The 17847-nt window shown below is 53.7% G+C and overlaps 1 protein-coding gene across 1 annotated transcript in view; it reads left to right on the plus strand.

Annotated features, from left to right (window-relative positions):
* The first annotated feature begins 253 nt into the window (after nt 1–253).
* The window catches only part of PCSK7 (proprotein convertase subtilisin/kexin type 7), a 50970-nt gene continuing 33376 nt past the window's right edge, over nt 254–17847 (plus strand). Inside the window, exons 1-7 of the mRNA XM_044997336.1 lie at nt 254–368; nt 6218–6730; nt 7202–7336; nt 8523–8688; nt 11966–12056; nt 15047–15101; nt 17657–17795. Of these exons, the coding sequence (XP_044853271.1) occupies nt 6230–6730; nt 7202–7336; nt 8523–8688; nt 11966–12056; nt 15047–15101; nt 17657–17795 (1087 nt within the window). The 5' untranslated portion in view covers nt 254–368; nt 6218–6229. The remainder of the gene's footprint in view (nt 369–6217; nt 6731–7201; nt 7337–8522; nt 8689–11965; nt 12057–15046; nt 15102–17656; nt 17796–17847) is intronic.

A 17847-nucleotide genomic window follows, 5' to 3' on the forward strand; every position in this document is an offset into this window, starting at 1 on the left:
GGTGCTGCGCGGTCACCCCCCGGCTGGTCCCACCGAGCCCCTGGCCCCCCGCCCGAGGAGCCGGCCCCAGAGAGCCGCCAGCCGGAGCCCCGCGGAGCTGCCCGAGAACGGAGCCCGCGGGCGATATAGGGCCCCGAACGCTGAGCACGGGGGTCCCGGAGCCGGCGCGCGGGGCCGCCCCCCCAGGCACCCCGCGCCTCCCGCTGCGGCGCTGGGGGCGGGTTCCTGGGACGGGCGGACGTGACGCACCTGTCATCGGCTACACTGTATCCTGGGGCCGGTGCGGGCTCCAGCGGGCGAGCAGCCGCCGGAGCCGGGAGGGAGCGAGCGGGCCCCGGGTCGCCCCGATCCATGAGGCTCCGGGCACGGTGAGGGCTGGGGGGAGCTGAGGGGGCAGCTGGTGGGATGTGGGGGTGCGCTGCGGGGGCAGAGCAGTGGGGCGCAGGGGCAGCTGGGGGGCAGAACAGGGGGCACCGGGGGAGCTGGGGGGCAGCTGGTGGGATGTGGGGGTGCGCTGCGGGGGCAGAGCAGTGGGGTGCAGGGGCAGCTGGGGGGCAGAACAGGGGGCACCGGGGGAGCTGGGGGGGCAGCTGGTGGGATGTGGGGTGCGCTGCGGGGGCAGAGCAGTGGGGTGCAGGGGCAGCTGGGGGGCAGAACAGGGGGCACCGGGGGAGCTGGGGGGGCAGCTGGTGGGATGTGGGGGTGCGCTGCGGGGGCAGAGCAGTGGGGTGCAGGGGCAGCTGGGGGGCAGAACAGGGGGCACCGGGGGAGCTGGGGGGGCAGCTGGTGGGATGTGGGGGTGCGCTGCGGGGGCAGAGCAGTGGGGTGCAGGGGCAGAACAGGGGGCACCGGGGGAGCTGGGGGGGCAGCTGGTGGGATGTGGGGGTGCGCTGCGGGGGCAGAGCAGTGGGGTGCAGGGGCAGCTGGGGGGGCAGAGCAGGGGGCATGGGGGAGCTGGGGGGCAGCTGGTGGAGTGTGGGGGTGCGCTGCGGGGGCAGAGCAGTGGGGTGCAGGGGCAGCTGGGGGGCAGAACAGGGGGCACCGGGGGAGCTGGGGGGGCAGCTGGTGGAGTGTGGGGGTGCGCTGCGGGGAGCTGGGGGGCAGAGCATGGGGGCACCGGGGGAGCTGGTGGGGCAGCTGGTGGGATGTGGGGGTGCGCTGCGGGGAGCTGGGGGCAGAGCAGGGGGCATGGGGGAGCTGGGGGGGCAGCTGGTGGAGTGTGGGGGTGCGCTGCGGGGAGCTGGGGGGCAGAGCAGGGGGCATGGGGGAGCTGGGGGGGCAGCTGGTGGAGCGTGGGGGTGCGCTGCGGGGAGCTGGGGGGCAGAGCAGGGGGCACCAGGTAGCTGGGGGGGCAGCTGGGGGGGTGGGAGGATGCGCTGTGGGGGCAGAGCAGTGGGGTGCAGGGACAGTTTCGGGGCACAGGAAAGGGACTAGGAACCAAATCGAAAGCAGGAATGAGGTGAGGTGGGAGGCTAGGGCGAGGGATCAGGGAGCTGGGCAGAGGGGGCAGCATGGGACGGACATAAGGTGAGGAGAGCAAAGGAAAGAACTGGGCAGGGAGAGCTTAGCGTGGGGACAGAGTCTGGGAGGGGCCAAACAGAGGAAGCCAGGGGAAAGGGGAGCGAGGGAGGGGGCTTAGGCGGATGGGAGAGGTGGGAGTTAGGGTTCCCTTGTCCTGGAGAATGGAGAACACACAACAGCATTTAATTCTTCCCTTAAAGGAGTGATTTATCCAACTCCCCTCCTCCTCCAGTCCCCAAATAGCTCTCTCTTCCAGTGTGTTTAGGAGGAGGAGGTGCTGGGAAAGTGCAAAGTGCCCCCTCTTCTGAAGGGGCTAATCCGGTCCCATTTGCTGGGGGCTGGACAAAGACACTTCTGCAGAACTTTCATGGATCCCTGCATATCTTGGGCATGGAAAGAGCCAGAGAATAGCACTGTCTAATAGCTAGACACTCAGTTGGGAGTCACAGTTTCTGGGTTCCTATCCTGCTCTGCCACTGATGTGCTGTGTGACTTCACTTCCCTGTGCCTCCTTTTCCCCATGAGTCAGGGATAATACGTGCGAGCGATGATTACTGTGTGTAAAATACTTTGGGATCATCCGAGAATAAGGTCTTACAGAAAATCAAAATGTTATCTATCATAATTATGATTATTCAGACACCTCTGTGTAGTTTTGTCAGGTGGTCTGTCTTTGGCTGCGTGTATTCTCTATTTCAACAGCACCCTGTCTCTTCAGGAAGTGGGGAAACTTTGAAGGTTTTAGCAGCTGGTGTGTTCAGAAATTTACAGCCATCAGTTTCCTCCTTAGAGGAGATCAGTCATATAAAAACACCCTGTTCGGGGTAGGGAATGAGGAAGGGAACGTAGATCTCAGGGTGAAGTAGGATAGAAACCTGGCTGAAGGCATCCCATGTGCTGAGTTAGCAGTTTCAATCTGCAATACATTTCCTCCAGCTACTATCTACCACTTTCTGAGCTGTTCATACTCTGTTCTCACGCTCTCCAGATCTTGGCATATTTCCTTCTCCCAACATCTAGGCCTGTTTGATTTTCTCGAGTGTCAGAGTCATAGAATTCAGGCATTTGAGGTGCTGAGCAAGCTGGTTTAATCACCCCCAGGTCTTCCTGAGTTGTTTTCCTTTTCTAACTGCACCACAGAATCCTACAGTTTAGAGCAGAACAAACAGTGAAACAGGATCCACAGGGCCCATGACTAACCCTGAGCATGACAGAAATGCAATGATACCTCCTAGGCCTTCGGCATAATGACTTTAAGGGTGTGCCTACACACAGATTTTGCACTTATTTAAATAAAGGCTGGTATTCAACCACTGCAGTTAAATGAGTACAACTTCTGTATGTGGATAGAAGTCCTAACAGTAAAGTCTTTAGGGCTGCCAGATGTTGTGAAGTCCTCTTATATGTTAATACAGATTTTTGGGGGGTACTTCTGATTGTCAGTTATATGCAAGGCACTAGAGAACATTAACAGTGTAATTCTTGCAGGTGGGTATGCATAAAGAACTACATGCATGGACTTTTCAAACATACTGTATGAACCACTCAGGGGTAGATCATGCAAGTGCTTTTCTGGCATGACTATAGCTTTGCTTCAAACAAACTAATAGAGGGTAAATAATAAGTAAAACTTGAGCCCTGTCAGCTTAGAGGATCATTCATGTTTATTAGTTCTCTGCATGTCCTGTCCACGTGGATGTCAGTGAGTGAGTTTCAAAGAGAAGCTGTTCATTAATGTAGCGGTAGTTTGGCTAATAGTTATTGCCTCAGTTAACCATTTACTAAGAATGTTCTGTATTTTCTAAGTGCGTTCAAGGAGCATTTCACAGAAGTTAATCAAGCATAAAAAATCTTTGTAGGGTGGATAACTATTATCCCCATTTCATAGTTGGGTAAACTGAGGAGACATGACTGTTGAGTGTAACTGATAGGCCAGTTTCTCATAGGCCTGATATTTTTGCTCACAAGACAGCTAGCTATCAGAGTGCCTTGCAGAAATGTTAAAAAAAGTTGGAAGTTACTGATTTGCTAAAACTGTTTAGAAAAATAACCTTTGACACAGAGCCCTACCGTTTTTACTGAGCAAGCAACATCCTAACTGCAATAGATAAGAATTCAAAAATGAGTAAGCAGCAGCTATTGATTATGCAGCTGAAAATTTATGAAATATGACAGTCTGGAAATGGACTAAAAGTAATCTATATTTGTATAAGAAAAGAGGAACCAATAGGAACCGAAACTTCTAAACAGCCTTGGGTATATCTGTGCTAGGCTGTATGCAGGTAATTGGAACAGGCAAAGAGCACAGGCTGCCTGTGGCCGGTTGTAGGACTGGTTCTCACACACTGGTATCTACACTCTTTCTGTTATGTGCTGTTTAATTAACTAATTATTTAATATATCCAGTCAAGTTGACTTTTGAGGGCTCTTTAATTACTGAACAAATTCAAACCTCACTAAACCCCTTGTTGGAACTGTGTCCATGGCAGAGCTGGGAAAGAAACCCAGGAGTTCTATTCCCTAGCTCCTGATAATAATAATAATAATATATGGAGACATACCTATCTCAGAGGGCTGGAAGGGACCCTGAAAGGTCATTGAGTCCAGCCCCCTGCTTTCACTAGCAGGGCCAAGTACTGATTTTGCCCCAGATCCCCAAGTGGCCCCCTCAAGGATTGAGCTCCCAACCCTAGGTTTAGCAGGCTAATGCTCAAACCACTGAGTTATCCCTCATCTAACACGGTTGGTTTGGTGTTGTGTCCACAGCGTGGCTGTGTTTTTGTCACTCAGTGTGCTAATGGGAAATACTAGAAATTGATCTGAAAGACTTGAGATAGAAAGGGAAACCGAGGGCAGGACACGTAACACAAGAACCAGGGATCACCCAATAAAATTAATAGGCAGCAGCTTTAAAACAAATCTAAGGAAGTATTATTTCACACAACACGGAGTCAACCACAGGAACTCATTTCCAGGGGATGTTGTGAAGGCCAGAGCTATAACGGGGTTCCAAAAGTTCATGGAGAATAGGTCTGTCAATGACTATTAGCCGGGATGGGCAGGGATGACAGAGGATGAATCACTTGATTTCCTTGTTCTGTTCATTCTCTCTGGAGCACCTGGCATTGGCTGCTGCCGGAAGACAGGATACTGAGCTAGATAGTAAAGCTGTTTTTTTGTTCTTTTTTGTTTGTTTTTGACAGTAGTCTGCTTGTGCAGAGTCTGTGCCTCCTGGAGCTTAAAAGGAGCACTTGGGAAAGGCAATGAACCGGGACCTGGTGTGACCTTTTCTGACTCAGACGCTTAGTGTAATATTTCAGTGAGCAGCTCGGCTTTGGCCTCCAGCAGCAACATGCCACTACGGAAACCCCCCTTTCCTCTGCAATCTGCAGACAGGCTTTTGGATCCTGGCTTGTGGTGCATCACTTCATAATGGAGATACGGGAATGCAGTGGACAATGAAATGTTGCCGTGTAGCAGCCCATCTGTCTGATATGTTCACCCCTGAAACTAAGCTTTCACGATTCGTTTGTGTGAGAGCTCTTATCTCCATTACACTTTTTAATGAGCTAAAAGCAAAAAGCCTGTTACAGTCATTCATGTTCCCTTTTCACAATAGGTTGTGATTTTTTTTTAATTGTTCCCTGATCCTTCAGCCATCATGAGCATTAATTGCTGATGGTGTCTGACAGGAATTGCACCCCACTGACTTATTTCACATGTTTGTAAACTGAGTAGGGGGGAAAGCTCGTGTGTAATTGTTAACAGCTAAACTGCTGGTGGGGTGACGTATCACAGAGCTCTAGTGACTATTAATGCACTGGCCCAGGCGCATGCAGAGGTCGGGGGGGGGGAGGGTGTGATATGAATATTCTCACTCCTGCGTGAAGTGGGACTGGCTTTCAGTGCGACATTTCACCGAAACCCCAACTCAGATCCTTGGTTGTGGAGTTTGAAATGCTGCCTCAAGTTACGAGCAGGTGAGAGTCGGATCACAGAGAGGTTCCTTCTGCTGGGGACAGGCTAGGAACATGTTTAAGGAGACTTTCCAAGAAGGGTCTGGATCTCAGATGTATCCATCTGACGTGACTACAGAGGTGTTGTAATGTTTTGTTTCTGTGTAGCTGTATGTTGTTAGCCTCATGCAGTGCAGTCTGGGGCACAGCTGTCTGAGCAGAGCCAGAGGAGGAGATGATCAGGCAAACTGTCCTTTTGTTCTGCTATTCAACAGCATTCAGAAGGAAACCCAAGGCTGGAGACTTTTTTCCATGTTGCGCCTTGGGTTGATTCTGCCCATCGGTCAGTGATCCCAGAATACAAACCAGCAGTTTGTCTGGCAGGCAGTAATTTCACTCGCCCACAATGGGTTCATGGCTGCCAGATGACAGGATATTTTCTCCTAGGCTGGGTGTGGCATATTCAATTCCAAATCTAACATTGGAAAGGCAGCTAACTCCATGACAGTCAGCACACAAACACGTGGTCGTTCCTTCTCTAGGAGCCTGGTGCTGCCCTTGCTGTACCAAAGGGTTGTGCAGTCATGGCTTCGTTTTAAGGGCGAGCTTCTAGGAGGGCTGTGGGGCCTTTTGGTCCAGGGATGTTCCGTTATGTGATCGGGGGTGAAGCACCCAAACCCAGCCCGCGTTCTAAGTTGGTTGTGTGAAGGACTCTCACTCTCGGTCTCTGCCCTCTGCAGCCCGCTTGTCTGATGCCGCACAGGAGGAGGAAGGTGCCATTATGGAGTGCTGTCATGGAGGCCACACTGTGTATCCACACGTGCCTTTGGCTGATTCCAGCCTGGATTCCCTTGCTAATGCCAAATGGATTTGTACATGGTTCAGAACTTGAGCCTGGGGCTAAAACCCAGGAGATGGCTCAAGGCTCTGGAGAGTTAACCTGGGCCGTGCACTTAAATGTGCCGGAGGGGTTGTCTTCCCGTGAGGAGGAGCTGGAGCGACAGGCAGACGAACTGGCCAGGACGGGAGGACTGGTGAACCTGGGACGGATCGGGGAGTTAAAGGGCCGTTACCTCTTCGCCCACCAACCAAATGGCCACACAGAACGAGGACCTGAAGCAATAAGGAGATCGGTAGAGGCTTTATTTGCACAGCATGACAGCGTGCGGTGGCACTCTGAGCAGAAGCTTCTGAAGCGCTCCAAACGCAGCCTGCACTTTAACGACCCCGAATACCCCAACCAGTGGCATCTGGTGAGTGTCCTTCCTGTGCTAGCAGTTGTGGGATCTCGCGGCTGCCCTGGGCAGGCTGCAGCGCTGGCAGAGTGAGCCCTGGGATTTGCCTGGAAATGGGTGTGTGTTGGGGGGACAGCCTCTTGGAGATCAGTAGGGATTTTCTTTCGTTAAACTCCTAGAAACAAAGGTACCAGTTTAAGGCCTGATTTGATTGATTGATTTGGGAGTGCCGGGCACCCACAGCTCCAGCTGGCCGTTGGGAGCTTTAGGTGCTCATCGTCTCTGAAAGTCAGGCCTGTAGTGACTCTGTCACGAGGCTTCTTGCACTCCCAGCCATCAGCTTCATGCCCTCCCCTAAGCCATGGCTGAGAGCAAATGCTCCTGTCATCCGCCTGGGAGCCAGGATCCCGGTGCGCTCTGACCCTCCTTCCCCAGCCGCTGCCCCGGCTCGGCTGTTGCTCACTCCTCCTCCTTTCTGCCGGCGCTTAGAACAATCGGAGGACCCCGGGAAAGGATATCAATGTGACGGGCGTGTGGGAGCAGAACGTGACAGGCCGTGGTGTGACCGTCGTGGTCGTGGATGATGGCGTGGAGCACACCAGCCAAGATATACAGCCAAATTACGTGAGTACCCCACAGCCTGGCTCTGGAGTGGGAGGCGCCAGCTGGGGCTGAGATAAGAGCGGCCAATAGGCCAAAGCAAGTGGTGGCCTAGGAACAGCCCAGACATGAAACTCTTCCCCTTGTAGCTCCACTGTAGCTGGCAGCCGCGGGGCTGCTCACAGGACTCAGAGCCCATTAGCAGCAGCACTTCTCAGTCCACCTGGAGGTGTCTCTTGTGCCACTGATGCTAGTCCTCTCCCGCAGTCCCTCCCGGCCACTGGGAATGGGTGAGACGGGGGTTGGAACCGGAGGCTCCTGCACTCTGGTTGTAGTAGCTGACTGGCCTGGCGTGTCTCTTGTGTGCAGGAGGCTACGTAAACCCTGCACAGACTGCTAGTGAGTAGCAGATGTCTGGGGCCTGCTGTGCCATGAGTATCGGAGGTGCCCACCTGGAGATCTTACAAGCTGCTCCCTTAGGCAGTGAGGCAAAGCCAGGGCTGCTCACCGGGAAGGACCTTTCCCTTGTCTGTGGAGGGAGAAGTGGGGGTCAGGTTTGCTCCCTGCTCCAGGGTGAAATGAGGGCACTTGGCCTTTGTTTGCAATAGTTTCTGTTGGCTCTGGGGCCTCTGGCTTTGGGTGCTGCAAATATTCCCTGTCTCTACTGGCAGGCTGGGCAGAGAGCAGCTACGTGGGGAGGGGTGAATGTTCCAGCAGTGGCTAGGAAGATGCCTATTAAATCCCTTGGCAGAGGCCAGCCCGCTATGTGTTGCCCTCCAGCTTCCAGACGAAGAAAGAAATGGAAGCCATGTTCCTCAAGTACACCTGGTCATTGAGAGGTGGCAGTAAGAAGCTGGCAATCACAGAGAGAAGCAGACTCACTTAAAAGCAGAGCCAGAGAGGACACTGTCTGGGAATCCTGGGCATGCTGTGAACTGGCTGGGATGGGGAGGACGACATATTTTCTAGGTGCTAAAATGTCTTTAAGTTTGACTCTACCATTCCACTGCCCATCAGGAAACCAGTGCTGGTTCTGCTAATACCCTTCCACAGTGATACATAATGGGGTTTGGTCACTAACCCACATGGACCCTGCCTCTGTGTTCTTTAAGCTTTCAGTCTATGCTTTCCAGGCCTGCTAACGTGGTACTGAATCCTGCTTTCTCCAAAGAAAGGAGACCTCTAAGCTATGGTTGTTGGTCTGTTTCAGAGCCCTGAAGGCAGCTATGACTTGAACTCCAATGACCCCGACCCTATGCCCCGCCCTGACGCAGAAAATGGGAACCACCACGGGACCCGGTGCGCTGGTGAAATCGCAGCTGTCCCAAACAACGGCATCTGTGCAGTGGGAGTTGCTTATGGCAGCCGCATTGCAGGTATGCCACCTCTGCATGCTGAGTTCAGTGCCCTTCTCAATCCTCTCTGCTGTGTATTGTCCCCTTGTCTAGTGGGGTGGTTTGATTGGCGTTTGTTGGCTTTGCTCCCATGCCTGGCGGTTAGAGTCAGGTTGGTGAGTTAGTCAACATTTTTGCAAGGGAAATATCAGTGATATCTCATTTCCCCCAGTGTTTTGGGGTGTTTGGATGTTGTGGGTTGGCCTGGACCCATTTCTGTATTGCTCGAACAGCTGTTCCCTACATGTGTAAGTTAGGTTGATGTTTGGGAAGCTCCCTTGCTGCCTACAACAACTACGCTATGGCCTTGTGCACTTATGGCCTCGTGCAGATGTCCAGGAAGCCAGTATGATCAGACAGGGCCACTGACATACCAGGTGGTTTGGAGAAAGTCTGGTTTCTTTTCAGCTCTGAAAGTGGTTGTGCCCCAGTGTCTCCATGGTGCAGGACTCCCCACGCGAGAGGCTGGCTGCTGGATCTTGCACTGGCCATTGGTGCTTTCCACTCACAAACTGAGACAAAAGCTTCCTGCTTCGACTGAAATGAGTCTTGGATACCATGCACATACATGCCAAGCGATACATGCCAAGCAGTTTGGTTCCCAGAATCCTTCCGTGCCTTGTGATTCCAGTGAAGTGAAGCAGTGTACCATCCCCTACAGACCTTGCTTCGTCTCCGCAGACATGACGTGCACAGACGTGGCTGCACATCTGTTCTGTGCAAAACCAGGGAAACGGTTCCTGTTGACTCTGCCCTTTGGTTTTAGTCGGTACTGAAACCACCTTGATGCCCATTGATTTCAGTGAGAGAATTTAGCCCCGCAAGGCGGGAGGGTCCCAGAGCTCGGACTCTCTGCTGAAGTTTTATAGCCCTGCAGTCCAAGCCATGAGCCCGTCAGCTGCTATGGGACAGCCACAGGTGCTTAACTGCAGTTCAAACATACCCACTAGATGCCTGTGAACTTAATAGTCCTGTGTTTTCATTCTGTCCAGCAGATGGTGCTGCTGTCCTTAAAATGAATCCAGATGTCCCATGAACACCAGAAGTTTAGCACCAGCCAGCACTCTTGATGTGCAGGGTAAAACCAGGGAGACCATATGCTGCGGAAGTAGAGACTCAAATGCAGTTGGGCTCCTACACGGTTAATTTGTTCTGTTTCTTGGAGCAGTTCCCCCTGCCCATGGCTTTTTCCGCACAGCCTCTCTGTAGTGAGTACCTGCCTGGCTCCACCCTGCCTTGGAGGTTTTGGTTATTGCCATTGGAAAGTAGAGCTTATTTAGCAGAGTGCAACAGGAACGATGGGATTGTGATTTAAACCATGGTGCTGGGCGTAGGGAGGATCTAATTCCAGCTTTGCCAGGGTGACCTCAGGCAAGACATGTCTTTTCTCCATGCCTCAGTTTCCCCATTGGAGAAATGAAGCTCTGTCCCTTGCAGAGGAGGTGAGAGCGTAAATGAATGTCTCTCCCATGCGCTGCGGTAGATCTGTGGATGGAAGGTGCTAGAGACGTGCAGAGTGTCACTATAGTAATTAAATTGGGTGCCAGCAGCCAGTTTTTGTTCTCTAGGGCATAGTACATTAAACAATATGAAGTGTTGCCATAAAATGACCCCATGGGTTGGAGGGAGAGGAGGCAGGGAAAGCCAGCTGCACTCTCAGTTTATTCCTCAGGAATTTGTTTAGTGAAGAATCTGTGCTTGCTAAGAGTGATCAAACCATAATCTGAACCTGCCCCTGAGTCTGTGAATTGGGTACAACTCAAGCAACGCAGGAACCAGGCAGAGCAGCCTCTGGCTAAGGGGTGGGACAGGGGATGTCTCCCTCTGCCAAGCATTCACTTGCTGTCCTGAGACCACACATGACTTGCTGCAAGCTGGCTGGATTTCAGAGAGCTGGGAGCCGGAGCTGCTTTCATTTGACTTCTTTGGCATGGGGGCGGGGACCATTCCACTGTGACAGCAAATAAGGCACTTGTGCTGCATCGGCCTGGAGCGGAAACTGGTGGGTGTTTCCTCTGTGAGAAAGATTTTAACTCGGGCGTATGCATGGTTTCCATGTGTAACGTTATTTGCTAACCTAAACTATGATGCAATACCGTTCGACTATCGCCTCTTTGGTTCCCTGAAAACATGTGTCCAGTTTAAGGTTTCATTTGTTTTTAATCTAGCCTCTGGAGTCGGGGTTACTCTACTGTGAAATAGTCAGTGTCTTGATCGCAGAAAACTGGTGGTCCTGCAGCTTAGAAGCCTTTCTGATTAATCATATATTGAGCAGATACATATCCACTTCTGCCAGAAAGGATCCCTAAATACTTAGCAACCTATACATAATGGGATTGCCCACTGCTGCATTACAGCTGGGTCTGGGGTGGAACACATCAGCTGTGTAACAGTGCACAGCACAGCAATTTAGGACAGGTGGCTTAAAAAATACTGGGGCTGGGGCTGCGGGGGGCAGAATAGAATTGTCTGAATTGGAATATGGCCAGGATGCCTCATTCCCAGTGAAGAGCACCAGGGGATCTTTGGGGACCCCAAGGGCACATCTGTGCTGCAGCTGGGATGGAGCCTGCCAGCCCGTGTAGACAGACTCGTGGCAGTGGGACTCACGCTAGCATGCGAAAGAGAGCTACGTGGCTGTTACAGCGTGGTGGAGGCTTGGGCTAGCCACCTGATCGGGGGGGCGGGATTGAGCTGGTGTGACCAGCTGGTGCTGCAGCGTCCACATTGCTGTTTCTAGCCAGCTTGAGCCCTGCTTGTGTGAGTCTGTCTCCCCAGCGTGCTCCCCGCTCCAGTGTGGACATACCCCAGGAGGTGAAGACTTTGGCCTTTTGTCTCACCTGACCCACCCTTTCCCCTTCCCACATCCCTTTGCCGCCCTTCCCCATCCTCCTACTCCAGCTCCCAAGTTCAGAGCAGAGACGTGCAAATCGCCACAGTGACCTGACACTGCTTCCAGCAGCCGCTCGTGTTTCACTGGCTGACTCCTTATCTGCCTCTCCTTGCGTGGGGTGACGGGCTCTGGCAGTTTGTACACGAGAGGCTTGGGCTTCCCGTTCACTAGCCCAGAATGAGCCTCTGTGTGGCTTGACTCAAGGTCTAGCCGGAGTCCAGGGAATCCATCTCCGGTTACTGCCTTGTTCCCGCGCAAATGAACCAGTTTGGCCTGATGCTGGGAACCTGCCCAGGAGCTGGTTCACACTGTTTTTACAGCTAACGGGATCCATTACAGTAACGCTAATTGTCCTTTGTTGTGCAGGCATCCGAGTCCTGGATGGGCCCCTCACAGATAGCATGGAGGCTATCGCTTTCAACAAGCACTATCAGATCAATGACATCTACAGCTGCAGGTGAGCCCAGAGCTCTGTGCTAAGGGGCACGGGGCAGGTCCTGCCAAAACACATGGCACGACTGCCCTTAGCATGAGTGGTGCAGAGCCCGGTGCCGGGCTCCTTTCCCGGGGTGTACTGGCAAAATCAGAGCGGTGGTTGTCTGATTGTTACGAGCTGCTGCCCCTCTCCATCCACACCAGCTCCCGTCCTTCTCTGCCGCTTCTAAGGAGCAGCTCGGCTGTGAGCACCAAAACCCGAAGCACCTTTCCCCTATGTGTGCTCATGTTTAAATGAGATTAAAATGCTCGAGGGAGGTTGCCCCCTTTGCTCGATGGGATAACGTCTGCTGGAAGGAACAGCTGGTCTGGGGCCGGGGGTGAGGGAGTCTCCTGGTGGCTGGCCCAGGAGATGGGGATACCCAGAGAGATGCACTAGCACTTTGCAGATCTCTAGCACCTTTCATTAAAAGGCTTTGAAGGCCCAGGGAACAGGGCCGGCTTTAGGAAGTGCGGGGCCAAATTCGAACATTTTCGGCGGGTCCCCAGCAGGGATAACTAAAAAAAAAAAAATGTAAAAAAAGCCTTTCATTTCTTAGCAACTGGTTCCCTATAAAAAGTTCAGATTTAAGGCATGTGCCACACTATGTACTGTTTATACCAATAGGGTTACCGTACATCCGTATCTTCCTCCCGGGTGGCAATTTAAGAACCAAAAAGTGTGACATGTCCAGGACAATACAGATGTATGTTAACCCTACCTAAAGTTCTTTTTTAAAAAGATGGGCCTGCACTAGAAATGAGCTCTGTTTTACACGTGTGGGTCCCCGCCACTCCCTTGGGGTGTGCTAGGGTGACCAGAGGTCCTGATTTTATAGGGACAGTCCTGATTTTTGGGTCTTTTTCTTATATAGGATCCTATTACCCCCCACGCCCTGTCCCGATTTTTCACACTTGCTGTCTGGTCACCCTAGGGTGTGCACATGTGTGGGTCCCAGCTGCTCCCTGCCCCCCTCATTGAAGCAGGTGTGTGGGGTTACTGCCCTGGGAACTGCAGGGCATCAGTGGCCATGGGGCTGGCTGGAGGCAGGGCAGGGGCTGACTGGAGGTAGGGTCTGGCTGCAGGCAGAGCAACGGGTGCAGGGCTGGTGCGGGCAGGACGGGGTGCGGCAGAGGCGGGCAGGAGACAGGTTGGCTGCGGGCAGGGAGTGCGGGGCTGGCTGGAGACGGGCTGGTGCGGGGCTGGAGGCAGGGCAGGGAGTGCAGGGCTGGCTGGAGACGGGCTGGTCAGGCAGGGCAGGGGGTGCGGGGCTGGTGCAGGCAGGGGGTGCAGCAGGAGCTGACTGCAGGCAGGGGGTGTGGGGCTGGCTGCGGGCAGGGGGTGCGGGTACAGGGGGTGCAGCCCACCCTGTACGGTGGGTGCCCCCTCCTCCTCCTTCCCCCACCAGGGTAGCAGCAGCAGCCCGGGCTCGGGGGCTATTTAAAGGCCCGGGGCTCCCCTGTGTCTACCACCCCAGCCCTTTAAATAGCCGCCGAAGCTGCACCACTTCCCCAGGGCTCCCTCAGCTATTTAAAGGGCCGGGGAGGTAGAAGCAGGGGAGCCCCAGGCCCTTTAAACACCCCCTAGGAAGCCGGGCCACCCCGGTACAGCACACCGGCTCTTGCCAGTACACCGTACTGGGGCTTGGGCACGGGGCCCTCTCGAATTGGCCTAAAGCCGGCCCTGCCAGTGACGCTCCCAGAGCCTCCCATGAGATGGGTTGGCATTGCCGTCCCTGCTGGGAGGATGGGAACTGACGTGCAGAGGTCAGAGGCAGAATCCTGGCGCCCTGGCCTCCAGTGCACTGCTCGGAGTGCTCGCCCACACTTCTGTCCTCCCAGCCCTGCTTTGGGCTTCGACCTGGGACCCCGCGGGAAGCGTCAGGGGGCTCTTAGTGCTGCATTGAGAGCCTTGGCCCTGGTGTCCCCGGGAGCGGGGCTTTTATTAAGCCGTGTGGTGTGTTTCCTCCTGGCGGCAGAAGAATCCACACCACAAACACAGCCACTGTATGGGGGGGTCTGTGTGTTCTCAGCAAGGCCCTGTCTGGAAGGAAGGCAGGAGCTGGACATGGCTTGGGCTGCATCTCTTTTGGAATCAAGCTTTACAAGCATCTCCTGCCCCATCCTGTGTTGCTAGGAGTCCTGCACAGCTGAGCCGGGTGGAGGTTTGCAGCCTGTCATATTTCAGGGGTGGGGCTGTGATTTTATTGTTACTAATAGACACGTCGGTGCTGTTGAAGGCTGACGTACACTGTACTCGGTGCTCCTGGATGGGAGTCTGTCTCTGGGCCTGTCCACTGGGAGATTGTCTAGCGCCTTTTAAAACTGCCCCAACTAAACTGACTGTAAAACCAGTCAGAGCTGTGGGGTAAACCCAGTTAAGGCGGCTTGAGCTATTCTTAATCAGCCGGCTTCCAGACGGGTGTAGACCGGCCCCCGGGGACGCCCAGCCTTGTGTGCAGGTGAGGCTTACAGAGGAAACTGGAGCCCAGAGGCACCCTGAGTGGGAGGTGCATTGTGAGCTGGAGTGTCTAGGGAGAATAACCTTACCCAAAATCAAACCTTCCCTCCACTGGAGTCAGACTGAACCCAAGGGCAGGGTCCGACAGCCCGGGGCCCCCTCGGAGAGACGGGAAAGTGCCGTGTGCTCAGCTCCCAAACGGCTGAAAGCTGGTCCTGTCTGACAGGTGCCTGGGGGCCTCTGCCCAGGTTTTGCACTTAACTGGCGCTAACCTGGTTGGCAGATTGGAGAGTTGATGGCCATGGAGACTGAGCTTCTTTCCTGCCCTAGAGGTGGGCTTTGCTGGGCAGGGTAGGGCTGCATGGGGCTGCTGTCTGTGCTGCATCTGTCCTGTGGACTGATAAAGGGCTGCCAGTCGGGCACCTTCTCCCAGCACTACCGTCACGCGTGAAAACTTGAATTCCAAGCAGCGTCCCAAGGTGACTGTCTTTTCCTGGTGTCTGTCTTCACAGCTGGGGTCCGGACGATGATGGCAAAACTGTGGATGGTCCTCACCAGCTAGGAAAGGTATAAAAAACCTGAGCCAGCCCCAGGGCGACCACCTCACTGGGAAATGCCTTGTAATTCTTGGTTTGCCTAAAGCCCAGAGCAGGAGGGACTGCCCTGTGGCGCAGAAAGTCCTTGTGCGACCCCATCGTGCAGCGCACACACCCCCGGTCACCGTGCCCCAGGGAGAGCTGCCGTTGCCTCAGAAAGGGTGACAGCCGGGCTTGTAGGGGATGGTGGAGTTCTAAGGAAAAGTTCGTCTCACTGGGAAAGGAAGAGGCTCCAAGGTGGCCGAATAGACTCTCTGCCCCTTTGATACTTAACAGCTTTTGTATCAGTGAGCGGCTCAGAATCCAAGGAGTGCAACCTCGGAAGGCCTGGGAGTGAATAAGGGACTCGGGCAAAGTGTCCACACCCTGGTGAGTGGGATAAATGGCAGGGGAGTCAGTCTGGAAGGAGCGCGTACAGGCGTTTAGGATGCCCCTGCCTGGGAGAAAGGTGGCTGGAAAGGAGAGGGAGGAAGGAGTGATTTTTGGATTAACCCACCTGGGGGCTGGCTGTGCTTTCCTTCCCTCTCCCTAGAATGGCTGGTCTGGCAGCTGCTGGAGTGGGGAGGTAATCTGGCCCCTGGCAGACTCTGTAATCCAGCTCCACTACTTGTTAAAACATTCTGTCAGGTCTATGAACAGCCCCTTCACTTCTTGCAAACAACTGTAAGTGATTGTGGCTGTGGGCTGAGAGTTTCTCTATATTTAGTCACTGCTCAGCACTGCAGCAGCAGAGCCTGCACTGTTACTGAGCAGCAAACGAAACACCTCCCAAAAATGCAGGCAGAAGCCAGGCTGCTGACTCTGATGGAGATCAAGGCCTGGCCCGTTTCCGTCCCTAACGCATCATTAAGACACTGATGCTCTTGGCTTTCGCTAACGTGAGCATTTATCACAGCCATGCTGTGCACTGGCTCCCCATCCATGCGCCCACCACCCAGTGACTTACTCATGTGAGTAAGAGCTACAGGATCAACCCCCTAGTTTTTATCCATAGAGTCCTTGATGGGCGAGAGTCTGGCTGACGCAGGGACTGCGTCTCCATGGGCCTGATCCAAAGCACGTTAAAGTCAGGGGAAATATACCTATTGATTTCAGAGGGTTTGGGATCAGAGCCCATCTGCTGAGCTGAGAGTGCCCTGTGGCTGTTCTGGGGAAGGTGTGCAGCACACCTCGGGGAAGGTCTTGGGAGGCCAAGGCTGCGAGTGGAGCTGTGGAACTCCCTGCCACTGGAGACCGGGATGGACACATTCCTCATCTCTTTGCCCAGGCGTTCCCTTGAAAACGGGGAAAGTGGCCAGTGAGCTTGTTCTTTCCAGAGCCCTTTCTGCAGAACAGCCCATAGAAATGCACGCTCACCAGAGATGGACGGAAGAACATTGTCCCAATTCCCTAACAGCCTTCACCGTTTACTACCTTGTACATTGTATTTGATGCCTAGAGCCTACTGTGATGGGCTTAGCTAGACGATGCTTCCTGTGGAGTGAGCGCCTAGAAATTCAAGTGCACGGCTCGTGTTTAGCTCTCCACTAACACGGGATGGGATTTCACTCTCTGTAGAGTTCGTTCTGCCATGCTGTTTCTGCATCTCTGCAACCACAGAACAACAGTTGTGCTGCAGCTCGGTGGCGTGGATACGGATGCATTAAAGCATATATCTCTGTCACGCTGTGGTTACAAATGGATTCCAGTTGTGCCTGTTCATTTATTCTTTCCCAGCATTCATAGGCCTTCCAGAATGCTGAGACCAGCATCTGGGTCTCTAGTAGCTACTTAGCACCTCTGTAGCACAGTTCATCCAAGGATCTCAGAATGTGTATAACAGATGCAGCCTCATGCCACTGCTGGGAGGCAGGAGGAATTATCTTTGCTTTGTAGTTGGGTAAATTGAGGCACAGAGTGGTTATGACTGACTTCTGGTCACACCGTGAGCTGGGAATTGTAGCCAGAGGGCATTGACTCCCAGTTTCCAGCTCTAAGTGCTAAGACAGTTTCTTAGCACATAACGTGCTCATCCGAGGGGTCCATGCAATGAACTCTTTACTAGATACTAGGGTCACTGCCTGTGCCTTTGGAAGTGCTGCCACCTCTGGGTAGGAAAATGGGTGCTGCTAATGGAGTCCCGCAATGTTACACAATGACGGGTTTAAGACAGGTTATCTTCTCCAGCTGAAACTGCAGGGAGAGTGTCAGAAAGCAGAACGTGATTCAGATCAACATAGTCAAAGCAGAGAAATATGGGCATCAGGGTCTGAAAGCTCTTTAATGTAAACTTGGTTAGCTGAGTTCGGACCTGGCGTAAGCAGGTTCAACTCAATTGGCTTCAATGGAGCTTCATCCTCTTAAGCCAAGTCTGAAATTGCCCCGCATTTGCTGGTGGAAACGTTTTATAAAAGCACCTCGTTTCAGCAGGGCAGAGTGCAGCGCTGGGGATGTTATGGTTTCTGGCTGTAATTGTGCCGGTAAGCCTGGATAAGGGGACAATGGGAACTCCCTCTTGAGCAGTCACATGTCTTTTCTCTTCCCCAGGCTGCCTTGCAACATGGGGTGATTGCTGGTCGCAGGGGCTTTGGAAGCATTTTCGTCGTGGCCAGTGGCAATGGAGGGCAGCACAATGACAATTGCAACTACGATGGTTACGCCAACTCCATCTACACCGTCACTATAGGTAACTTGCCGTGTGCATGTGCCTGTAACCCAGCCCCACTCTTCTGAGCACT

This window comes from Mauremys mutica, chromosome 22 (genome assembly GCF_020497125.1).
Source record: "Mauremys mutica isolate MM-2020 ecotype Southern chromosome 22, ASM2049712v1, whole genome shotgun sequence".
In the NCBI taxonomy this organism is placed as follows: Eukaryota; Metazoa; Chordata; order Testudines; family Geoemydidae; genus Mauremys; species Mauremys mutica.